Below are 26,992 nucleotides of genomic sequence, written 5' to 3' on the forward strand. Positions count from 1 at the left end.
CTTACCTAATTGGGAAAGACCCAGTCTGGAAAGTTAACTGAGAAGGGATTTTGCCTTATCTTCCAGGGTGGGGGTGGGGAAGGATACAGAGAGAAACATTCTCTGCTTTCAAGATGCCATACCCCACTGCAGCAGCAACCAAGGCCTCTAGCCAGCTTCCCATTCAGATCAGGTTGCATCCTTCATAATGTCCTCCTCCCCCACCCTTCCTCCTGGCCACAGCTCTGAGTTGCCTTCTTTTCCTAATCAAGAAGAGATCTTTTCAGGTCTGTCTATCTAATCCTCCTTGTCTCCCTTAAAAAGAGATTTTTGTTCTAAATGGGGGATATTCGTTATACTATGTCTAATGATTTTCACTTTTCTTTTCCTAACTTATGGTAAAGGTAGTACTGAAATATAATTTGACTGAGTTCTATCCTGGCATCCCAATCAAAATTATCTCTTCAAATTCCCTGTCAACAAAGAGGGTCAATAGTAGTTGCTTTTGTCTTGGCCTGAAAAACATATAGCAGGAGCCATCCTTTTTTTTTTTTTTGGTGCTTAGTGGCTACAGATTATATTATAAATAAAAGAAGTTGGCTCCAGGACCCTGTGTTTAAATTCCAAAGGTCAACAGATACCATCTTTTGCTTATAAATGCTAAATGACATAAAGAACAGGGCAACAGTTTTAAATAAAGAAACACCATGTATTATGTTGGTTAAAACTGCATGTTCCTAATAATATTCAGTTATCATAAAGCTTTAGGTATAACAATCATATTCCTCTAGTAGTCTTCTCTAATACCTAATCATGACATGGAAATGATGTTGAGTTCTGATAAGTCCTACTGAAAGGAAAGGTTCACCTTTGGCCTGTTATACCATAGAATCAGCCTAGTTGTTTCTCTTCCCAGATTATTTTTACCTTGCGAATACAATCCTTCCTTTGCAACAACAACAACAACAAAAAAATTCGGTTCTGCACATATATATTGTACCTAGGATATACTATAAGATATTTAATATGTATGGGAATGCCCACCATCCAGGGGAGGGGGGGAGGGGGTGGAGGGAAGGAGGAGAAAACCTCGGAACAGAAGGGAGTACAAGGGATAATGTTGTTTAAAAAAAAAAAAAAATTTACCTATGCATATGTACTGTCAAAAAAAGAAAAGTTATAATTATAAAAATTAAAAAAAAAAAAAAAAAAAAAAAGAACCAGCCTAGTTAAATTCATGAAGACTTAATAGTAATCTGGTCTTAAGATGATGAGTAATTTGGCCATAGGCAATTCCAAAGAGCATATATTAAAGTCATATTGGAGGTGATGGGTATGACCATAATCAATGAAATCACATGTCCTGGTATAGTTCTATGTGTAACAAATGTATCAGACAAACTAGGGAAGCGGGCAATTGAGAATTAGAGACAATAAATACTATTCCATGATGCTACTGGTAATAATCAAGAAAAAGCTGGGGAAGAATCATTTTAAGAGAGGAATTGAAAGGAGACAAAGTTGTTGAGCTGCAGAGATTCAGGGAAGGTGTGTGTAAAAGGTGTTATAAAGTCTGGGCTCAGGGCTCCAAGACTGTGTGAAGGGAGAGAGAAGGCCAGCACTACACAAAGAGAGTAAGATGATATGACCAAGGTCAAGGAGGGCAAGCACCTGGAGGATTTTAAATAATAACACTAATACCACCTTGTATTTCACATCCATAGGGCCAGAAGGGGCCCCTAGTCTGTCCTCATTTAAATATTTCTTACTCTCTGAGGTGTTTTATTTGTGTGTGTGTTTTAATTGCCTGTATTTTTGGCATTCTGGAACATAAAGATCAAGCTAATCGATGGGGATGGAGCACCTAGCAAGGTGAGGTGTACCTAGTAATCACACTCTACTATGATGGGGATTAGGAAACAATTCTGAGCTGCCCTCGAGGTACATGACAATCACCTGCCATATGTTGGTAGAAGATCTAAAAAATAATGCCAGATTCCACAGACTTAAAGGGAATACTTTCTTTACTAGGTTGTACTTTGAGAAAGATGTATATTTCAGTTTTGGCTCAGAATTAACTAGGAAGTGCTTGACAATGTGTAAAACCAGGGAGTAGTTAACCTCAACAGATCCTTACACCTTACTCCCTTTTTCTCATCTTCACCATCACACAATAAGTCAAAGAATAGCAGCTCCCTATTCCCCAGGAAATTATTTAATCATCAGGACCAGCATCCCACTATATATTTTTTTCCTCTTAAGGCAGATAAGGGATTTGAATGAGAGCCTCTGAGAACTATAAATGGCTAATGGTGGGGGAGGGGAGGAGGAAAGGGGAAGTCTGAGGCAGAGAGGGAAGGGAGAACAAGCTAAGAACAAGCTAAGGGGTCTCCTCAGGTTTCAGTTATGCTCATCTCCTTTTTACCCTCTCTCATCTACGCAGTCTTGGGAGATAGGAGTCCCTCAATGACCATCCTTGGACGCCAATCTCCTTTCCTTTAATCCATTTACTCTTCTTGCTGCTTTAACACCCCCACACACCCCCTCACACATCTCTATTGTCTCTTCAAAAAATTATATGGGGGCAGCTAGGTGGTGCAGTGGGGTAGAGCACCAACCCTGAAATCAGGAGGACCCGAATTCAAATGTGATCCTCAGACACTTAACACTTCCTAGCTGTATGATCCTGGGCAAGTCACACACACACACACACACACACACACACACACACACACACACACACACACACACTATTTATTGTTCAGTTGTTTTTCAATTGTGCCTGACTCTCTCTCACTCCATTTCGGTTTTCTTGGCAAAGATACCGGAATGGGTTTAGCATTTCTTTCTCCAGCTCATTGATGAAAGAACTGAGGCAAATGGAGTTAAGTGACTGGCCCAGAGTCATATAAGTAGGAAAATCTGAGGCCAGATTTAAAGTTTTCAGAGTAGTAATAAGCATAACTATTATCACAGCTAAGTAGGAAATAAGATCTATTCCCTAAGAGGGGAGAAAACCAAATTAAACCAGGAGTGTTTTGTTTGCTGGCTTGAGTGCTATCAAATAAAAAAGCTGAAAGGACTGAGGAAGAAGTAAAGAAATCAGTAAACAAGGATAATGGCGTATATATGGTACACAGCTTCATTATTATTTGCCTAGGCTAATGCAATAACCTCCCAAAAGGTTTTCTTAAGTCCACCCTCTTCCTCCTCCTATCCTCCCTTAATAATCCTCCTTGGGTATAGCCCTAGTCATGTTGCTGCTCTGCCCAAGGTTACCCTACTCCCTGCTACCTCTCAAGAGTCCTTCACTTGGCATTTAAGGCCCTTTATGATCTAAAACACTCTACATTCCAACCTTATCTCATATACCTCCCTTTGCCCATGTTCTCCATTCCATCCAACTTGCTGCCATTGAGTTGGTTAGTACAATGGGCAGATGAAATCTGCACTGGCTTTAAAGAAAACTTTGCCTCAGCTAGAATCACAGACTACACAGTGTCACAGCACCACCATTTACCATGTTAAACCCTTTTTTGGGCGAGCCCCTTCAATGGTGTCTGAGCCTTTTAATAGCCAGACTTCTGTGCCAGGGCCAGGGCAGAACAAAAGGGAACATATTGCAGTCAAGATAAATGGGGAGGGCTGCTGGCTATTTCTTTAAATGTAATGTTAATACCTTGTAATCAGCTTTAATTTTTAAACAGACTCGACCCTCCAGTCCATCTCCCCTAATTCAGGGCATGTGGAAGGTACCAGGATGGCAGCAGCCATGACAGCTGGGGGTCTCTAAGTCCTCACTCTCCGATAATGGAAGATGTGTCAGATGAACCCTCTCAGGGACAGGAAGCAGGGCAGAGTTGGGGAGCTGGAGAAGGGCTGTCATGAGGACTGGGGATCCAGATTAGCTGGATGACTGCAGGGAGAAGCATAAACTCTTCAAATGGTCCATTTGACTACGCTAAAAGCAGCAAGGGCAGAAAGTTGAGCTATTGCTAGACCAAGACCAGAACTTGTGGGGGACGGAGCAAATTTCCCATTTATTAAGGAGCCTGGCCAGAAATCAGAGAGAAACTATCACAAAGTAGAGGTGTGAACGATGGGCTGAGGGCCACGAGGCGGCCACGCAGCAAGAGAACAAGAGGCTCTCCACTGCCCCGAGCCCATGGGGTGCTCTTGGGCTCTTTTTACCCTGGTGTTAGTGCACAGTAGGCCCAGCTATTAAAGAGGAAGTCTGGGCATGTGCAGGGCTAAGAACTAATATGGGCTATTTTTAGCTCGGGTGGATGGGCCTCAGAGAAGCACTCATCAGGAGGGAATACCCATCATCCTCGCGGTTGTCAAGGCAAACCGAGGCAGCCAGACTCTGGCCTGTGCCAAGAGCACCGACTAAGCTGACTAGTCAGCACTGCTGCTGTTCATTTGCTTAGTTGGGCCCGATTCCTCATGATCTCATAAGGGGTTTTCTTTGCAAAGACAGCAGAGTGGTCGGTCACTTCCTTCTCCAGTGGATTAAGGCAAACAGAGCTTAAGAGATTTTTCCAGGGTCACCCCCACAGCGAGGGCTCTCCCCACTGAACCACCTCGCTGCCTCCTCTGTGCGCAGAGTAAAAGACCCAACACCGAAAGCCCTTCAGAGCAGAGCTAGGAGGCACTGGACGTGGGGAACAGTCACCTCGGTGCGTCTGACCCCAGACACAAGCGGGCCCTGAGGGGTAGCATGGTCATGAGCTGCAGAGATGGACCCTGGGAAAGCAGACACTAGCACTGCTTCAGAAGTGCTAAATGAAGGGGGAACTGATCAATGCTGCCCTCTTGGGTTCAAAAAAGAATATGGTAAGAGACTGCTGAAAAATCAAAATTACAATTTCAAAAGCTCAGTTTTCATCTCTGTTTAAATCAAGGATTCACAATTGTGTACAATTTTCCAAAGCTATTTGCTTACATCTGGGAGATATTTTACAATAAGATCTTAGGAAAACCTGTCCTATTATCAGGACGGGGTTGCCTTTACAGAAGCTAATTTTTCATTATTCAAATTAGTTTGCAGAATACAGACTCTTGCCCTTTTTGGGGGGGTACAAGGGAGCTTCTGTCTCTGGGCTGTGCCCCTGATTGTTAACTTTACATCTTACAACTTCACACAAATGGGATGTACCAGGTATCATCACGCTCTCAGCCATACTTATAACTTCAGTGTTATCCTTGACTCCATTCAGACTCCTCTGACATGCCTAACCTTGCCATTTTTAGCTCTCTAATACATCTCAGAAAGTTTCCTTCTCTCTTCTCCTATATTCTTCAACCTATTCATTGACCTGCCTCACTTTCCTGATCTGTGAAATAGAGAGAATAACAGTCCCTACCTCTCAGGATCATTGTGAGAATCCAATGAGATCACATCAGTAAAGCACTCTGCACAATGTTGGGCACACAGCAGGTATTTAATAAATGTTTATTTCCTTCTTTCCAATAACAATGCCAGTCTTTAGGTTAACTGTCGACACAGGCTGTTTTTGAATGGCACACATTCCCTATACTCTTATTGTCCTCTCCTCCATCAGAGATGGATCTTGACTGAGATTAGATTAGGCTTTGGGGAGAGACAGTTATGTGCCAGGGACAGGACTTTTTAAGACAGGTAGGTGGGTTCTGGCATCAAAAATGGTTAAAAGAGCATCACAGACCACAGGATGGCTTCAGGAACTAAAAGGTTCTGGACAAAAGGAGAGGTATCTATCCTCATGATGGGGTTAGGGACCTTCCCCACTAGCTGTTCTTTGCAGCCCTGGACAAGCCCATTGGGGCTTTACTGGCTCCCACACCCAGCTCCTGAGAAAAGATTCAAATTGAGTCTCTGAAGTTTCAGGTCCTGAGACACACAGAGACACAGAGGTAACTAGGAGGTCACTGCCGTCCATAATGTCTAAGCATTCCTTGCCTGTTTTCAAACTGGACTTGAGAGCCCAGAATTCATTTAATAGCACAAAGCTGGAAAATGCCATGTCCTAGTCTTCCACTCAAATCCAAAAACTGTCCCCGACACCATCTCCCAATGCCCTATTCACAGCTAGTTAAAGCTGCATAAATAGGTCCCATATGCCTTTCTTCTTTTCCCTCAATGAATTTCTCCTCTGCCCAGCCCAGAAAGATAGCTGAATCACCCCAGGGGAGAGCACTGCTACTAAGATCTATAGCAAAACTAGGTTTTCTGGAACTTGGACCTTTTTTCCATTAGTAACGTCTATTTTCAGGTCAGTTAAAAACAACAATAGTTAGTCCAACTATTTGCTAGGTTTTTCTGATAGAACTTAAGTGATGGTAGCTCAGTACACAGGAAAAAAACTACAATCTATTATCATAAGATGTGACAAACGCTGGCATCACGGAGCAATTTGCAAAGATAAAAAGAAAATACCAAAGTGTTATCACCAGCTCAGAATCTGCTTGGGGGAAAACTAAGTTCCCAGTAAGAATTCTTCAGTGTTTGTTTGTATTTTTTTTTCTTCTGATTTTACTTGATGTTGGCCAAGTTCAGTCTCTAGGGTCCCAACGTGCAGGTAAAATGGTTGTTTTTCACTTATCAATGGTATGATAAAGTATGACAACCTGATGACCTTATGGGATAGGAAAAGCAAAATGAATTGAATTTCATTCAACTAATATTTCTTAAGCTCTTGCTATGTATAAAACATCATGCTAGATGCTAAGAAGTCAAGGACAAAAAAGTAAAGCAATACCTGTAGGACAGGTTTGCAGATGAATAAATACAAATACATAGTGATGATAGAGGGAGAATGAAAGGGAGAAACTGGTGATAGGAAATAAAGAAAGTCTTCAAAATGGAGGAGACACTTGAGCCTTGAATGAAGGATAACAATTCTAAAAAAGGAGAGATGAAGTAGAAGTGCATTCCAGACATAGGAAGGGCTTGTTTGAATGTGCAAAGGTAGAAGAACAAATGTTGAGTTCAGGGAAAATGATAATTACAAGCTTCAAGGCTAGAATTCAGTAAATCCTAGCAGTCACATGTTAGAAAGATAGACTAGCTCTAACACCTACTGATTTATCTGGCCTCAGACCAGAAATTGCCTTTTTTCCTAGTTGCAAAAAACAACCTGAGTCTCCAACAAGGAAGCACGAGTATAGATAACTAGAGATATGTACAGTTAGCAGAGATTGAGTTTATCACCTATATCTTGGCTAAAAGAAGGAGAAAGAAGCAACAACTAACTGACTGTTAAATCTGTTATCAAGAGATGGGGTTAGGGGGAAATTGAGTTTAGCTGAGCATTCTGACCTCCTCTCCTCCCCTCATTCCTAGAAAGAGAAAAATAGAATAGATAACAAAATCTCCTTAAAAAACCCCAAACTGCAGCTCAAAGGATAAGCATAACAAGAACTGGTTTTCCTTTTTGGGTCATTTTTTGTAGTAACTTCTATGGAGAAGTCACAATTTTGAGTAATTGATCTATATGCCAGTTGGAATAGGGTAGTTTTTGCTACTCTGTAAACTTTGCCCCTTTCGAACCAAAGGCACGAGTGGCAATGGCATTCACAAAACTGAAGAGGTGAGGGGGAATGGTGGTGTGATTATATATTGTAAACCAAACCCAGAAATTGTCCATGAATTGAGAGAAAATAGGAAGCGGACCTAACATAGCAACCCAGAAAGTGATGCTAACTCTCCAAGCGTCCTGATTATCAGAGCTTACCAACACTAACTACAGCCCACCAGGCCAGGAGTGCTGGGCAGAGCTTTAGAGTTGAAATAAGGCAGGATGACCTATTCTATCCTGCTTTAACTATAGAAGACTGAAAGAACCTAAGAGCAAAAGCTCTTTCAAATAAACAATTAAGCAACCATCACTATGACATTTTCTGCCAGGAAAACACTTTCCCAAGTTGCCTTCCACCGATGACTGGGATTAAAAGTTTCTGAGACTAGGGGAGTTCATCAGGACCCATGGATAGAATCTGGTATGGGCCAGGAAAGTAATCAGGCTTTTTCCATTTCTAAATTACTTTTCAAAATCTGAATGAGAGCGATGTACAGGAGCTTAGGCCACGTCCCTGCAGGAGGCCAAGGATCCCTAGGCACTAACTGTTTGCCACAAAGAAAAGCACTCTTTGGTTACTACTCAAACCAAGGCTTAATCTCCTTTTTTGGGGGTGGGGGAAGCAGGGTTGTTTTTGCTGTCAGTCATGTCTTGAGGGTTTAAGTGGAAACAGGGAAGAAATTCAATCAAATATTTATGCTCTCTTACCATTAGCATCCTGGACTCCAGTAAGTGCTCCTACGGCTGCTGCGGTTTCCCCAGACAGGACGATCTGTCCTCCCCCTTGCAGTGTGGCCTCAGCCAGGGTGGCGACAGCATGGGCGGCGGCTTCACTGTAGCCATGAGATTAAGAGAGAAGGATGTATGAGATGAAGAGACACATGAAGCTGAAGCAATTCAGACAGCCTCCCCCACCCTCTCCTCACTAACCCTCCTGGACCCAACTGTGACCCTCTGACCAAGGGCTTAATGGCAAGCCCAAGAAACCAAAGAATAGCTTTAAAAATGCTAATGGACAAAACCAGAAGCAGCTTAAAAAATGAAAAATGAAGTGTGTATTTTAGGATGGGAAGGGATAACCTTTATTATTTTCTTCCTGATCAACATCAATTAGCATTTACTGAGCGCCTACAAATACAGTGGGGATTGTGATCCATAATCACAATACATATGCCATTAGTCTTCACTGATAATCCCTCAGCTTTCCTTTTCCCTTCTCTGTTATAATAACAGAGGCAGCCCACTGGAAATAGGCCTTTCTGTAGCAAAAGAGATGGATTATTGGAATGAACAACCCAACAACTAGATTTGTTAATATTTAACTAATGTTAAATAATAACTTGGTTATTGATTCCAATGAAATCACAAAGGTGGCTGGGTAGGTAACTTGACTTCCATGTGTACTCCCAAGTTTTCTCAAGTCTCCCCTCTTCATCCCATGGAGGCGTCATCAAAGATTTTTATTAATAATTCAAAATGATCAGTAAATGCCAAAGCTTCCTTGTTTTAACAGACACAGCAAAATGATAATCCTCTTTGCTGCAGTCCAAACATTTTGTGGAATGGAGGGAGAGGCCCATTCTTTGGCAGAAGCTACCTTTCTGGATATTTACATACTATTATTCCCCTCTAATTTTCTATACCCCAAATTCACTGATGTTTCTTCCCAGAATGAACACCAGGGGCAATGTGCCCAATTAATGAGACTATCAATAAGTGGACAAGGCAGAATGGGACACTTTAAATCTGTGTAGTCAGAACATGATACAAAATGAGGTCAAATCATAGTTTTTATATCTACATGTATCAGTTTATTTTATTCTATTCTGAGTCTATATATTGCCACAGCTCTGACTAACCACACTGAAAATTCAAGGCACTGATTTATCCCAAGTAGCCTTATGAGAGGGTCGTGAATGGCTTAGTGAATATCTTCCACTACTAGTAGAAAAACCTAGAGTCTTGCAGAGCACTGCAGTTCCTCTCTGTTGTCTCATCACAGTACGAAGGTGACCCTGACTTCTCAAAAATTATATCAGCCTAAGGCAAACTTTTGTAGGTCCTAAAGAGATATAGTCATTTATTACACAAAACTTATTAAAGGGCTATTATGTTCAGTCATTGTGCTAAGGTGCTAGAAATATAACTCCCTTCCTTTCCCCCAAAAGCCATGGTTCTTATGGAGCCTGAGGGGAATAATATGTACATTGAAAATTAAATACAAAATAAATGTGAAGCAATTTCTGGGGGGCAGGACATGACTGGATAGATTAGGATAGACTTCCTATGTTTAAAAAAAGACATTTTAGCTAAGGGAAGTCATGAAAAGAGAAAAAGATAGGAATGCATTCCAGGCACAGGAAATAGTCTATGTGGTGGTAGTATGTATGGAGATGAAATAAAAGATGAGATATATACAATAAAAGTAGAATGGATAAGATTTGGCAAATAATTAGACATGAAGGAAAGATATTAAACAAGGTATATTTAAGATGTCTATGGGACATCTATTGGAAATATTTAAAATGCAACTGGAAATAAAGGACTCATGTTCAGCAGTAAGACCCCAGGACTTGCTATATATCAGTGCAGAAGTGTTCTGAATAGAGGTGACAGTTGAACCCACAGAGGTTAATGAGATAATTGCAATAAGAGTATAGAGGAAAAAAAGGGGAGAGGGAATGGGACAAAGATGATGTTCCAGCAAATGAAATGGAATAGCGCCCAACCAGTATAACGAAAACCAGGAAGACAGCGTCATGAAACTCTCAACTAGATGCTGTAAGAAGATTAGTCTAGCCAAATTAGTTTGATTAGTAGAGAACTAATTTAAAAAGTTAATGTTTTAAATATATCTGAGTATCATAAAATGAAATTATTTTGGAGCAATCATCTACATTTGTATTTTTTTTTTTTTGCTGAGGCAGTTGGGGTTAAGTGACTTGCCCAGGATCACACAGCTAGGAAGGATTAAGTGTCTGAGGCCAAATTTGAACTCAGGTTCTCCTGACTTCAGGGCTGGTGCTCTAGCCACTGCACCACTTAGCTGCCCTACATTTGTATTTTACTGATGATAACCTTGAACCATTAAAATGGGTACCTGAAAATTATGGGCTCACAATGAGAGGCTCATTACCATAGGAATGGTACCTGGTTATGATTTCCCCTCCCAAAGCAAGTCATTAAGCCACAGAGAAGTTTAAATCTGCATTGGTTAAAGGGAATTCTTGCAGAATGAAACCACAGATTCTTCAATTACTCTAGTATAGTAATGCATAATCAATAGAAGATTAATAGTATTGCCAAAGATGCCCAGGTGAACAGAAGTATTCCTACAGGAACCCAATGCAAAAGTGATCATATCCTATCCCATCTTCTCCAGGAGATGCTCCCTCTTTCCTTATTATTCTTTCGTTAATCTTCAACTCTTCCCATCTACTACCTACAAATAGGTGCATGTCACCTTCTTTCTCAAAAAAGCTTCATTTGTTCTATCCATTTTCACTAGTTCTTGTCCTCTATTTCTTCTCCCTTCTGTGGCTATGGCTTCTCTTCCTCTCACTCTCTTAATTCTCTGTAGTCTGGCTTCCAGACTCATCATTTCACTGAAACTGCTCTCTGCAAAATTAGCAATGATCTTCCTCTTGATACTCACTTCTTTAGGTTTTTTGAGACCACTCTCCTGGTTCTTTTTCTCACTGTCAGACTGCTCTTTCCTAGTTTCCATTGGGATAACACCCACTAACTGACTGTCCCCCAAGGCTCTGTCCTGAGTCCCTGTCTCCCTCTACATTATTCCCTTTGGTGATCTCATCAGTTTCCATAGTTTCATATAGCATCCCTCTGCTGATGGTTCTCCAGCTCTAAGCTCTTGCCTAACTTGTAATCTCAAATCTCTCTAATTGTCCATTGGATATCCTATAAATATCTTAATGTCAAGTTATTATCTTTCCTCTAAGCCCTCTTCTCTCTTAAAGTTCCGTTGCTATTGAGGGTACCAGCATCATCCTAGCCACTAAAGCTTGGAATTCAGGTGTCACCCTCTGTAGTCTAATTTCAAAAATCTTTCCTCTGATACAGTCATTACCTTGATACAGGTCCTCATCACCTCATACCTGTACTACTATAATAACCTTCTGGTTTGTTCCTGTGTCTCAAGTCTCCCCCATTCCAATTTAACTTCTACTCATCTGCTAAAGTGATCTTCCTAAAGTACAAGCTAGATCATGTCATTCTCTTATTCAATAAACTCCAGTGGTTCCTTATTATCTCCAACATGGATTTTAAAATTCTGTTTGGCATTTGAAGCCCTATTATAATCTTTTAATCCTTTCCATCTTTCCAGTTTTCTTACACCTTACTCCCGATCATATAGTCTAGGATACAGTAACACAACTCTCTTTGTTGTTCTCACACAGGTTGTTCAATCTTCCCACTAGATACGTTTTCACTGGTTTTCCCCCAGGCTGGGAATTCTCTCCCTCCTTATTTCTACTTTCTATTTCTAGCTCCCAGCTAAAATCCCACCTTCTCCAAGAAGCATTTACTAGTGCTTTCCTTCTGTTGATCATTTCCAATTTATACTGTACATATCTTGCTGTGCAAAATTGTTTGCACGTTGTCTTCCCCATCAGACTGTGAACTCCCTGAGGGGAGGGACTAGTTTTTGCCTTTCTTTTGTATCTTGGGAGTTGAGCATAGTGACTGACACATAACAGTCACTTAAATGCTTTTTGACCAACAATGAGCAAAAAGAATCACATTAAAAATGTTAAGTTCCTTCCTTGCAATTCATTAGTACCAACAATTACTCAAATTTGAAAAAAATGAACATCTAATATATTCCAATTATTCAACTATTTATTTAGCTTGGTAATTTATTCCACATGGGAGAAGAAACAATTTATCTCATTTCCAGGTACCCATTATAACAGTTAAGTTATCTTTCACATCACATTCATATTGATTCGGATTTAGATGACTTTTAAAATACATTTATCTTTATATTTAAATGCAGTTATATTTACACTATGTTACTTAAATTTTTTTTTGGAGGGGGGGGCAAGAGGAGAATGAATTTTATGTTAGGAAAAATACTGAACAGGACCACTACAGTTAACTACAATAGCTAATATTAAAACCAAGCCCATTCTTTTTATACTGGAGGAAGCTTCTTCCTCAGTATCTCAATAGCAATAGGCAACTATTCAACAGCAATTGAAATATGAACTGATTATTGTCAACTACCACACCCTCTTATTTCTCCTATTCTTAGTTACTGTTCTCTCCTTACATTACAGCACAATTTGTGATAGCATAGTAATCTTCTCCAAGATATCAAAGCAATTTCATACAAAGTACTGGGCAAGAAGGAAATTCTGGATTCAAGCTGATTCTGAACCTATAAAAATGAGCAAAGTGATTCTTGTAGCTATTAGTATTTTAGGATTGGCACACTTTAAAATAATTTCTTAGATTTTCTTAGGAGTCCTATAGAGTACAGGTATACTAAAATTGACAAGGGTTACTACATCCATTTATTTGACTTTACCTCGAGCTCTCAGTGCACCCCAGAACCTCATATCAGAAGAAATCTGCTATTCACACTACGGTCTTTGTGCCTGAGGACAAGAAACTGAAACCAAACCATTCTCTATGTGAATAAACTGAGAGGCCAGATCAAAAGGTGAAACAAGGTACCCACCAACTGTATCTGCTGGGTAAGTATAAACAACATTAGCTACCCTTTTGGCACAAGGTACAAAAATGCAATTATGACTTCTCGTGGTAAACCAGTCCTATCACTTTCAAATCAATTTTTCACACTACACAATTCAGAATGAATATAAATATAACCAAATGCACTGATAGGAAAAATGATTACTAAGAAATAAATAAAATGCAAAAATATCACTGACTGTTTAAAACTTTTAGAAGTCCCTAGGGGCCTGGTCATAGGTGTAAGGTCAGACCAGATAATATAAATTCTTAGCAAGATGGATGCATATTCATTCATTCATTCATTCATTCATTCATTCATTCAATAGATATTTATTGAGCATACACTATATTTCAGGCATTAGATAAATCATTTCTAAGAACAGATTTTTATAAAGGAATATATTTAAAGAAAAGAAATGTAAGGGCTCCAACAATTGAAGCTAAGAATTTCTGATGTGCAAAAAGAATGTTTATAAATATTTATTTTGGGGGGATAGCTCATCTAAATAACTGAAATTAGAGTGGTAGGGCTAGCAAAAATTTCTGGAGAACTGGTAATTTATGATGCTTTGGTATCAGAAGGGTGGTTTTAAGGCAGTGATTCCCAGGCTTTTTGAAGCCACGATATTGTACTGTCATTTGTTTAAAGAAAGAAACCTCTTACTATTTTGCTTTGAGAGACATGAAGACTCTCTGGGTGGATAAAAAAAAAAAAATCAAGACAAACTATATATAGATTCTCAAATCGGGAACCAGAAGAGCATGACTTCAAAGATTTATTGGGGGCCTACTATGTATAGTACATCTGTCTCAATACAGCTTTGTTTTGAAAGCCTCTTAAAAATCATGGCTGAGAACTGCTCAGAATCCTGGACTTTTTTTCTGAGTCTTCTTTTTCCTGATCAAAAGAACCTCTCTACCTTCTCCCTCTTCCCTGACCTGCCATGATGTAGGCTAGCCTAAGCTTGTCATTTGTTGTTTATGGTGCTAAATCAAAACAGGTAACTGTCAGACTTGTTCCTGTTGTACCTAAAAGGCAAATAGGCAGGAACTAAATAGTCAGTTCTATGAACATTAAGGATGACCAAATTTACCAGTATAATTTTTACTAAGAAAAATTCTAACAATAAATTAAATTTAAATGATACCTGAAAACTTGGGGGGAGATTTAGAATAGTGTTATTTCAAATAACAATAATGACTAAAGGCTAAAGACTTAACTCCAACTTAATTGACTGCAATGTGGCATTTAATGAAAGGGGTCCCAGACAGTAGCTGCCCCTTAGGAATTTTGAAAGATTCAGTTCCTCTAGCAGCCTAGACAGCCTCCCACTGTCAGATTTTGCCTTATCACCCATAAGAGCTGTACATGTTGCTCACTGCCAGCGCTTATCCCTTGACATTAGCTGGCACACCACTATCTGATTGCAAGCAGATTTCAACATCTTTGGACTCCTATATGCCATAGTAAATTCTGTGCCTTCTCCTTTGGTGTAAACACCATAGTCACCTCAGCTGCATTTGAGCTTGTTAATAAGACCTCCAGGGAAACTATTACCCATGTAGACTTTAGAAATAAACCCTTGTCCTAACTGTGAAAGGAGCCAGGGCCTGCCTCATATTTTCCATCATACACACACAGCTCCCAGGGCACCCACATTTAACTGGAACATCCAATCTGCTGGTTAGAAGCTTCAGCAAATTCATCGATTGCTTGTTTTCTATGCTTACTTTTGGCAGGTAAAAGATGTGGGTTTCTGAGGCTAAAGAGAAGAGAGGTTCTTTCTAATACTGTTGCTACTTTTCAGGAACTTATCTGGGTGTCTTTTGTTACAAGAATGAATGGCGATGAACAAAGACTATAAGGAACTGAGTAAGTTCCAAGACACTGAGAGTGCATGTGGTTCAGAGGACTGAGCAACAGATTCTAATCTCAGATCAGTTCTTGACTTGATAAATGACTCTGGGAAAGACCACTTTCTCTGATTAATTTCCTGTGAAATCTCCCAAAATGAGGAATTATTATACTGTAAATGTATGCAGGCTATCTGTAAACTTTCATCAAAGTGTTAATTCATCATTAGCTAATTGCTTTTCCAATACTTAATAGATATATAGAACATCTAAGTATCTCCTCAGTCTCTTTTCTACTTCCACTTCAAAGAAGGAGAATCTTTTCCCTTATGGCATACTGAGAACGAGTCTAAATCACTACTTGGATTTGAGAGATCTGTACCACTGCCAGCATTTCACAAAGTTTCTGAGACCAGCAGTGAGGCTACTTGTCAACAAGGGGCTTGAAATGACATTGGAATCGCATTAATTTAAAATTCAAACAATTAGATATTTTAAGACTGGGAGCTTAGTCATTGCTTATCTCTGTGCTCCTTAAGTCACTTCACATGTTGCTTTATTAACACTGTGGACTTAGTAAGAGCAAAGTAAAGGAAAAAAAAAAAAACAAAAACTATGTGTATATGTGTGTGTGTGTGTGTGTGTGTGTGTGTGTGTGTGTGTGTGTGTGTGTGTGTATATTTGTAGGTATCACCTGAGGAAGTGACTGCTCATTTGAAGAAGCTCAGTGGTCATCCTTTCATCACACAGTCTCCATCCTAAGGAACTCTGCCATACACGCTTTTTTTCTTTCCTATTTGCAAAGTTCTCATTCACAATCTTCCTAGGGGAAAAACTCTGGGATATTCTTTGTTCCTCCCCTCTATCATCCCTCAATACACAATTAGCACTAAATTCTGTTGATTTTTTCCTTTGAAATGTTTCTCTCACATTAGACCATTTCTCTCTAGTTCTTCCTGTTAAGCACAGCAGTCATAGATAAATGTAACGCCTTCTTGACAATCTCCTTCCTTCAGTCCACCTATCATTCTAATTTATCCTCACTGCTTTCATCATATAATTTTCCCCCTCAAATGCCAATAATGGCTCTTTATTGCCTACCATATGGAATCTTAATACCTTTGTTTGGCTTCACCCTATCTACCCAATTTCAATTCCCACAACTTCCTGTAGGAATTTTCCTCTCTAGCTAAGCCAGTCTCTCCCATCATTCTTCACACAATGGTCACACATGGTGATCATTTCTACCGCCCCATCTTTGCTCTTGCTAACCCCCCATATGAAATGTCTGCCTGCCTTCCCTCTACCTATCTAAAACAAACTTTAGACCTCAGTTCAAGACTCCTCCATGAAGAGTTCCTTGATTACTCCAGGAGAATCTATCCCCTTTTCTAAATTTCTACCATAAGCATAGTAGAGACTATACAATTCAGCACTTAATTATCACTCCATATCATATTTAGTATGACTTACAGCATAGTGACAAGAGCATCATGTGTACTAAATATAGTACTTTACTTATTACATGCTAATTTGATTTCATTTGATCCTAATAAACCCTATTAATAGGCTATATTATCATCTCCATTTTACAGATAAGAAAACAAAGGCCGAAAGGGTTTTGGGACTTGCTCAGGGTCACAAAAACAAGTAACAGAAAGGATTCAAATTTGGATCTTCCTGTTTGCAAATGCAATGCTTTGGTCCAGTGGTCCTCAAACTTTAAATAGGGGGCCAGTTCACTGTCCCTCAGACTGTTGCAGGGCCGGACTATAGTAAAAACAAAACCTCACACTCTGTCTCTGCCCCTCAGCCCATTTGCCATAACCCAGAGGGCCGCATCTGGCCCGAGGGCCTTAGTTTGAGAACCCCTGCTCTAGTCATTACATCATCTCAATTGCTAAAGCTAAGTAAGAATCTTTCCCAGTTCATTCAAGGGAAGAGAATTACCATACACTCTGATGATCCCAAGACTTACATCTGGGTAAACAAATAAAGGAGAGAAAAGTAAGGAAAATTAGCTAGTGAATGGCTTAAACACGAATCTAGGCAACTAAGGAGTATGGTGAAAGAAAAAAAGCCTTTTCTTTTGCTTATACAAAGAAATGATCAAATCTAATGGATTTGATTTGCTTAAATGTCCTAATTCTTCTATTTTTTTTTATTTATTTTTTTTCCTGGAGCTGGGGTTAAGTGACTTGCCCAGGGTCACACAGCTAGGAAGTGTTAAGTGTCTGAGACCAGATTTGAACTCCAGTCCTGCTGAATTCAAGGCTGGTGCTCTATCCATTGCGCCACCTAGCTGCCTCGTCCTAATTCTTTTAAACCAAGCTTTCGGTTGGGAGCTCAATAGACAAGAAGTACTCAAAACTTGCTCCCTATGGCTCTATCAATAGGTAATATGCAAGAAGAGATCTATTTAACAAATCTCTATAGGTGGTTAGATTGGAATAGCTAGATGATGATTATAGGTAAAACACATAATATTTTATATATTATCCTTCTTGTAGGACTTCACCTCTGAGGGAAACTTGGGCTTCCCATTCTAATTTCTACCTGTTGAGAGCCATGGTGACAGTTGCTCCTTGTTGCATCTCCTGAGAAGCTGCCACAGCTGCCTCTGCCAATGACGCCACTGCCTGGGTTGCTTCTGAGGCCTGTGTTGTCTGGATGGTCATCTCACCGCCCTGTAATGTGGCCCAATTTTGTTCTACCTGTGGTAACACAAAGAGAAAAACAATAACCAGAGGGACCAAAGGGAGACAACTCCAAATAAAATAAACCCACCGGCTACTAAACTGGCATTTGTTCACCAAATGGGGCAACAAACTGCTTTCCACTTGAAAATAAAGAAGTAATGGGAAAGTAAGATTTGAAGATGGGGATGAGAGTCTAGTGCAAGTAGTTACAGGTTTTTCGTATTCCTGGTGACTTTAAATGTTCAGTAATGCCTCATCTGATTCTTACTGCTTCTCCATTATCCTATAAGACAAAATGAGGCAGGCTCTCCTACATTTATAAGTTGTCATATTCTCAAGAAAGATTCACAGTCCCCAAGAAGGCTAGATAATGAAAATACCTCTCTCAGAATTGTACAATTCACATGTACAGAGGCACACAAGCTTTTAATTGCTTGTCTTTTTCTCTTCTATCTTTATAGGCTCTGAGTCAAGCAAACCAGGCCATCACTTATACTGAGGGCAGCATAGTCAAACTACATCACATCATTTGTTTTGGTCAAAAGCATCCAAGTTTTTTAGAAGAAGGGAATACCATTTAGGTATGGGCCCCTGATGACACGGGATTACATGATATAGCTTTAAAAAGGAAATTTCTATCTCTGGATAGCATCTAGGAACAGTAGCTTGATCCATTTATATTACAATAAGCACAGAGGAAGAGAAGATAAGTAGGGGGAAAAAACCTAGGAGATACTAGGAGCTTAGAGAAGAAATGATTCAGGAAGGATGTGACAGCTGTTTTCAAGCAGACATAGATCTGTTTGGTCCCAGAAGACTTAAACAATGGGTGGAAAGAGCAAAGAGACAAATTAACGTTTGATGTCAAGAGAAAAAACTTCCTAACAATTAGAGCTAGCTACAAGTGAAATGGTTGACTTAGAAAGGAATGATTCCTCCTTGGAGACCTTCAGACAGAGGCTAGATGACCACTTATTAGATATTAGATAGGAATTCTTTTCAGTATATGGGTCCAATGTTAAGGAAAAAAAAAAAAAAGGAGGCAAAGAGGGAAGCAAGGCTGAAAACACCATGAAATTTACTTTTTTTTTTTTCCCCCCTGAGGCTGGAGTTAAGTGACTTGCCCAGGGTCACACAGCTAGGAAGTGTTAAGTGTCTGAGACCACATTTGAACTCAGGTCCTCCTGAATTCAAGGCTCGTGCTCTATCCACTGCGCCACCTAGCTGCCCCAAAATTTACTTTATATCCATACAGAAGATTTCAAGAGTTTAGTCCTATTCAAGCAGTTTACTTTGCTTAGAGTAGACAGTCCTGCTGCTAGGCAGAATGCTAATCTTGCCACTACTGCCACCTATTGTCACCAAACCTTCCTTTCTTCAAACTGTTTCTGTTCCTCTGTTTTCCTTTGCCTCTTTGCACGTGTCCCTGCCTCTTCCCTGGAGAGGGCTAGTCTAGTGCGGGGTGTATCATATTTAATCTGTGCTAAGTAAAACCATGTCAGAATATCACAGCATATGCTTCATATATGCAAATGTAAAAATAAATATTCATCATCAGTTTCTGTGCATTTTTGAGAAGTGCAAACTAGGTATTGAAATACATGCAAATGTTTCTATATTTTGCCTTTACCCTTGCCATCCTTCAATTAAACAAATATTCTGATTATTTCTGTCTCAAGTTTATCACTTAGTCAATGGGTACCTGAGTTAGTAGGTTAGTTTCTAATTCAGGTCTCCAGATACACTATATGTTGTTACAGATTTCCCTTTTCAGTAATACCATAAATTCCACTTATACTGTCTGAATATCATTTGTAATGTTGCCATTTTTACTTATAATTTCAAAATAAATCCTATCTAATTCATGCAATGGAATGAGTACTCATTAACGATGAAAAGAGATTTCAGCATAAGAACAATGAGCATCACCACTGAAGTATAGTAGAAAGAGTCCTAGATTGGAGGTAAAGAGACTTCATTTCTAGTTATAGCTCTTCCATTGGTTAACTATGTGACTCAGGATCTTAATCTTCTCATCTTTAAAATGAGTCAACCCAATCAATTTTGATGGATGTGACTCTCATCAACAATGAGATGATCCAGGCCATTTTCAATGATGTTGTGATGAAGAATGCCATCTATATCCAGAGAGAAGATTGTGGGAACTAGGTGTAGATCACAACATAGCATTCTCACTCTATTTGATCTTGTTTGCTTACATTTTATTTTCTTACTTTTTTTTTTTGAATTGATTTTTCTTGTTCAGAGAATTGTTATACATATTGGATTTAACATGTATAACATATACTGGATTGCTTGCCATCCAGGGGAGGAGATTGGGGGAAGAAGGGGAAAATCTGAAAGATAAGGCTATGTAAGGGTCAATGTTGAAAAATTATCCATGCATTATGTTTTGAAAATAAAAAGTTTTAAAATAAATAAATGAGTTAACCAATATTTACACATTTATATTAATATTAAAGCATGCAAAAAAAATTGTGAAATTTTGCATATACTTTACACTCTATCAATTTTTACTTGACTATTATTTGTAAGTTTTGTATAACTTTTTGGTCCTGTGTTTTCATTTTTAAAAGGGTAGAAAATAACACTCAACACTTCCTAGATGTGTGACCCTGGACAAGTCACTTAACCCCAACTGCCCCAGCAAAACAAATAAATAAACAAACAAACAAATAAATAAAATAAAGGGTAGAAATAGTCTTGTATTTCTTTGTATCTTCCCATACCATTAAGAAGGGTATTAAAATCAAAATGAATGACATCCTTAATGTTCAACTGTAATGCTAGGCTAGCTTTTCTGGAGGACCTCAAGATCAGCCTTGGTCTTAGTGCAGGAGTGCAGGAGGCAGGACAGCGACCAGAGGATGGTCAAAGATAGAATGTGTATCTTCCAATCCTTCTTAGCCCTCATATTGTAATTACATCATTACAGTATACTGATTATGTGTGAACTTAAAGAACCATCACTATCACCATACTAAGTATTAAGTATACATGTGAACTAGAGAACTATCATCTCATCAATTCCACTGAGTTAACACCTTGTTTCAAGTATACTTCCCTAGAGTTCTGACTTTCCACATTCAACAACTGATTGATTCAACAGACCAAATCATCCAGAGTTAGAGTGCCCCCAAAACAAACCTTTTTAAGAATGCAACTGAATATTAAGAGAATAGTGATTTGATCAGTAGAGAACTAAGAAGTAGGAGGACAAGTAAAATATGGTATATTACAATGTATCCCATTTCCCCATACTTGAAAAATGTATATGGAATAATATTACGTTAAAAAAAAAAAACAAAAAAAAAAAAAACAGAACACTGAATAGCAGGTATATACTAACTACAATTGGGTAGAAATGTATGATGTTCACTGATAGAATGGAAATTGGAATAACATAGATTTTTTTAACCTTCACCATATTCATTTAAAATGTTTTTCTAAGATTCATAACAGAAATAGAAATCATAATAGAAATCAACCTTTCTCCATCATACTCCTCTCTCTCTCATCTTCTTTCCCCCAAAAAAGAAATTCTGAGTTAAAATTCCTACTTTGATAATGACTCACAGAGCTAAGCCAAATTTCTCATTCATTAAGGTGAGATCCTCATACCTCAATGGTAATATTTCCAAAGTCTACAGTTGAGATAGATCTGATGTAGATATTATGTTCACACATTTATAACTCAGTAAATGGTTTTTGGTAGTTGCTGTGGCCAAAACATTCATCACTTTGAAGCCAATCATAATGAATTTCTGAATTTAGCTGGGATGGTCTTGGATAAGATGGGACATGGTCCAGAACTGACCCCAAATTCAAAGGCTTTCCAATTTGGCAGGGTTGGCTAAATCTTGTCCTTCATTGGCACCGATATTGCAAGGGTTTTTGTCTTGTTATATTTATTTTTATTTAATAATTCCCCCCCCCCTAATTAATAAGCATTTCTTTTTTCTCCCTACCATCTCCTTTCCTTATACTAAGCCTTGTAACAAAGATGCATGGTCAAGCAAACCAAATTCCCATACCGACCATATCTAAATTTCATTCAGCACCTTGAGCCCATTGTCTAGGCTCTAGGCTGCATGGGTGATTCAATGAACAGATCTACATTTTCCTGCTCTTGTGAGTTTGACCACACTGTTTCTTCTCCATAATAGAGAATATATCCAGGAAATAACTTATAGTGACTATTTCTTTTTTGGATTTTAACTAATAGTTCAGGGATCACAAAGTTATAATATTATTCTCTAAACTAATATTTTCCACTTACACATTTGATTTTCAACTGCCACTTTTATTCAAGAGTCTCCTACAGCTTATCTTTTTTAGCTTAGTATTTCACAGTCATGTACTAACAGGAACATTTTACTAGATACTACTTCTTACAGATCATTTCTAAACAGATACTAAATGAGATTAGTCCTGACACTGATCCCATTTGAACCCTTCTTATCCTGATCTGATTGTTTGTCTCTACCCTCTTTGTTCCTTGTCTTTGAGCCAATTCGCTATACCTGACAAATTCCATGATCAAAAAACAAAAACAAAAACAAAAAAACTGAAGGAGGAAAATTCTAATGTGAAACTTTTTCAAAGGCTTTTAAAAATCTTAAATAAATTAGACACTTAAACCAAGAGCTATTCTAGTAGAGTTGGAGACAAAATTTCTTCTTAAAGAAACTATGTTCTCTTTTCTCAATGATTAAATTTGCTTGTTTTTCATAAACTATTTTTTAACATTTTAGAAAGATAAAATTTTTGGTAGTTACAGCATAAAGACATCATATATGTGTACATATGTGTGTATGTATACACATTTATACAAATATTTTTATGTCTTATAAAATATCATATTATATAAAGCACAAGACTCTTTAAGAAATTTGGGGTTTGCTGTTTCTACTAAAGGTGTAAGGACAATAAATGTTACCCATCCACAGAAAAGACACTCTATTTTCCTTAGCCCCATGAGGAACTAAGGACACAGGTGCACGTATAACCCTTATTCTTACCTCTCCATCAGTCACAGCAGAGTAGTTCACTTGGGCAACAGTGACAGTGGTGGGCAACTCAGAAGCATCAGCCAAAGTGGCTACTGTTGCTCCTGTACCAACCTAAGTAAAGAGACACAAAATTGTCAATGAACAAAAACTCCTTACTTGAAGTGCTTGGTTATATAAACAAAAATTTTAGAAGGTATATATTGAAAATCATTTAACTTGATCTGCAAATAATCCTTCAAGTCATATCCCAAAGTCCCAAACGCTAAGTGCAATTTTCCCACCTGAGGGAAAGAGAACTGACAGAGTAAAAGCAAACCATTTAAAATCCCATTTAAAAAAATGTTTTAATATATGATGAGTTCTATATTTAGCAAAATATAAAACAAATATAATATTTTATAAAAATATACATCATCACCCCTTCTCCCAGCTGTCCTTCTGACTTTGTTGCTGTGACTCAATGGCGCTTTCACCCTGGAGCCATCTTCAGTGCTGGGGCTTTTTCATCCTGAAATAGCCCTTTTCTCCATTTCATTCTCCCTGCTCCTCTCCCTCCCCATTCTAGCTCCCTATTTTGTAATGTCTTCTCACATTAGGATATAAGCACCTTGAGAATGGGTACTTTCTGTATTGCCAGAACTAAAGCACTAAAACCTGGAACAGAAAGGGCACTCAATCAATTGCTGTCTGCTTGTCATATAGAAAGGGTGCTCATCATATATCTATGATATTTTAAGAGCTTTGAGGGCAGGGAATGTGTCTTTTATCTCTATATCCCTAGTATCTAGTATAATTTCCATTAGTATTAGATTAATAAATGTGATTATTTTGGCCTTTAAAAGTTAAAGGATACTTAGCATCTTTGGGCAGAGAATAGCTTCTGAAATGCTAAAGAGCCATAGCTGAAACCGAACCCCAAGTGATGAAAACATCAGACTCACCTGGATAAGTGAGACAGTGCCGTCAGGATTGCTAAAGGTCTGGACTACAGTCTGGGAGGGTACCAGGTGTGCTATACTATGTGTTGCTGTAGCCTGCTGCTGTGTTTGCTGATCTTCAAAAGCATACAACAAATCTTCCCGCCCATGTTGTTTATAGCAGTTTTTGACTATAGTCCGTAGTGCTTGGGTCCATGACACCTGTCCACAGAATGCCAGAAAGTAACATTTCAGCAAAGTATAAAATGCAGAGGTCACACACTACTCACTATTCAGCCCATGACATCAGCCCTGTCAACGTTGCTGCTATTTATCCAACCAAGCCAAAACCCACCCTATGAACTACATCCCTAAAAACTGAAGGGCAAGTATTTAAAACCAAATAAATGCTTTTCCCCTCTAAAAGATCTTGGACTAAGTTTTTTTGATCTCATGGGAGTACTCCCCCCCCCAGCAGATTAAATAAAAATACTTATTTGAAACCCATCTTCTTAAAGTGATTCACGACCCTATATGAAGTCTTATTACTGTATATGGGGACTACAAAATTATGACTTATTAGCAGTAAATGTTTGATTTGTATACCTATTTTACATAGTTATATAGTCAGATAAATTTCTCGGGCAAAAAGAGATTACAAATTGAAAAAATTTAAGATAGATCCTAATTTCTCAAAGGTTTAGTATATTCACCTGTAAAATGGGCACAATAACACTTGGATTGCCTTCTTCATAGATTTATTATGAAGAAAGAACTTTGTAAACCCTAATGAGGTTTCTTAGTTATCACTATCATTAGTACTATTGTAATTTTAGGAAAATGATTTCTTACATTTTCTAGAAAACTTGTTAATTATTATACTTCTCAAATCCACTTTAATTAGAAGCTGTTTGATCTAGAATGTAATTTTGACCTCAGTGACTCTTTAGGAATGCCAGATATAGTGTTGGAGGAATTTGGGGTTCCCCAGGTCCTGGATCCACCTAAGCTTGTGTTTTGAATTCTTGTCATGTCATGGGGGGAGATCAGGGATCAAACTCTCCTACAAAGGGATACTTGTTGGGTGGTACAGTATCAAAGGGCAGAGTTAGAACCAGGTAGGTTCTATGCCTGACCCTGCTGTAGGATCTGTATCATCTGTACCTCAGTGCTGTAAGCTCATTTTTCTTTATTTGTGAAATGCAACTCAGAGAGCTGTTATAAGGAAAATGTTCTGTGGATGAGTGTGCCTGAGATGTGAGCTGGAAGAGACTGCAAAGCCCATCTAGTCTGAAAGCTTCATTTTATAGTTACAGAAACTGAGGAAGCCAGAGATTAAACAGCCTGCTACAGTTTACCCAGCCAAGAAATATTGACGGAATACTGATCCCAGAGCCAGGGATTATTCTACTATTCTATACCAACTACATAATTGCATCATCATCAAATAATAATGGATAGGATGCTCTAAGTTGTAAAGTGCTACACACAAGTTTAAACCATTATTATCTTTGTTATTATTTGTCAAACACCCTGAATATAGATGGTTCTAGGGTATTCAAATAGGCATTCCCACGAAATTTATAACCTGAATGAAAATAAATATGTTAAAAAGAGGGACCTTGGCTTAAACTTACTGGCCATTTGCCTCCTCTCTATTTCAATAAATGGAAGATTCTGAGCTAGTGATAGCATGATCAGGCCTACCAATATACTCCACACAAGTAGTGGAGAAACCACTTATTATTCAACAATAAACAAAGACAATAAGAACTGAGAAAATATCCAAGTCTCTGAAGTGACCTTTACTCCTAGCTTACACAGAGTCTTCCTTCTAAGCATTATATAAGATTAAAACTATTCTCAAGAGGTCTAAAAGAGGCAGTGCCTTTACCTGAGGTTATATAGCAAGAAGAGGAAATGGGAAAAGTGGTAAGAAACCAATTAGGCTTATTAAAGTAGATCATTTTGTATTTTATTTGAATTTTATGCTGCTCCACTAAAGAAAGGAGTTGGGGGAAACAAGAGGCAATGTCCATTCGTGCAAATGCTATCTTCCTGACATGGTTTAAGGGACACTCACCCTTTGCTTCTGTTCTTCTGTTCGGACATCACTGCGGACGTTTGCCCATGGGATGTCCTCTGGCCACCATATCGGTTTACAGCTCTCCTTGCCCCATCCTGGCTTCCCACGGCCTGTGGAGTACTTGAGCATTTCTGGGATGAATGCCCGAAGCTGAGCCTAGAAAAGAGACCCCAATTAGTAGGCGTGAGGCTGCTTTGTACTAGACGAAATCGCTCCACCTTTGTACTTATAAACTATCAAATCAGAGAGCGATTTTAGAAGACTCTACAAGATCCTGAACAGGACTAATGGGCACCTAATAAGAGACTACTGCTCTACAGCTATCTAGAAAATGTTAATGCTGGGAAACCATGTTCTAGGAAATATTTCCTGATATTGCTCCTCTATAATAAGAGCATCTGCCTAGAAGGATTTCTCTCTCAAGGTACTCCTGATACTATGACTTATTTTACTCCTAATGTTACCAGCTGATCAAAAAACTTATGCAAAAAAGGGCAGAAGAGGGGCAAAACAAAGTCAAAGGAGAAGGACCATTTTCCAGAAACAATAACTAGCTTTCAAAGAACAATTTTGGTTTCAGAAAGTAACAGGCAGAAAGTTAGGAAAAAAAAAAAACAAACTAGAAGCAGAAATGTCTTAAAAAACACATTTCTCTGATTTTCTATAAGGCATTAGAAAGACTCTCATACTCAACATAAATGAAAATAGCATGTAATTACAGCATGGACTCCATTCAGATTTATTTCATGAATAGGAACTGGATCAAAAGATTACAAATCACAAAGAATCCACCATCATTTTCGCTACCTCAATTCTCTGCTATCCAAGGAATCAAAGTTAAACAAATGTGATTACTTTGTAATATTTCTTAAATTGGCTACAATGTTTTTATTGCAGGCATTCTCCAAAAATTAGCCTTCCTCCTTAGCTGGATGTTTATATAGAGGTTTCCAAAATCAAGCAGGGCACACACTGAGGGAGGCCAAAAGATATGCCCTTGGAGTTCAAAGCCACCAGAAGCAATGAAACAGAGGAAGCATTTTATAGTGTCAGGCCTAAGGACAAAGATGCATCTGTAAAGTGGAAATGGAAATATTCAGCTTCTAGGACCAGACAAGATGCATTCCTACCTATTCTAGTAGTA

At 38.6% G+C, this 26,992-nt stretch overlaps 1 protein-coding gene across 3 annotated transcripts in view; it reads right to left on the minus strand.

The window, feature by feature from the left end:
- NRF1 (nuclear respiratory factor 1) overlaps positions 1 to 26,992 on the minus strand; it is a 122,825-nt gene that overhangs the window by 20,526 nt on the left and 75,307 nt on the right. For all 3 annotated transcript variants that reach the window (XM_074267945.1, XM_074267946.1, XM_074267947.1), the window contains 5 exons: positions 25,846 to 26,004; positions 23,787 to 23,984; positions 22,855 to 22,956; positions 17,670 to 17,827; positions 8,247 to 8,371 (listed from right to left, as the gene is read on the minus strand). In XM_074267945.1, the coding sequence (XP_074124046.1) occupies positions 8,247 to 8,371; positions 17,670 to 17,827; positions 22,855 to 22,956; positions 23,787 to 23,984; positions 25,846 to 26,004 (742 nt within the window). The remainder of the gene's footprint in view (positions 1 to 8,246; positions 8,372 to 17,669; positions 17,828 to 22,854; positions 22,957 to 23,786; positions 23,985 to 25,845; positions 26,005 to 26,992) is intronic.

The sequence above is a fragment of the Sminthopsis crassicaudata genome, chromosome 5, assembly GCF_048593235.1.
Source record: "Sminthopsis crassicaudata isolate SCR6 chromosome 5, ASM4859323v1, whole genome shotgun sequence".
Lineage (NCBI taxonomy): Eukaryota > Metazoa > Chordata > Mammalia > Dasyuromorphia > Dasyuridae > Sminthopsis > Sminthopsis crassicaudata.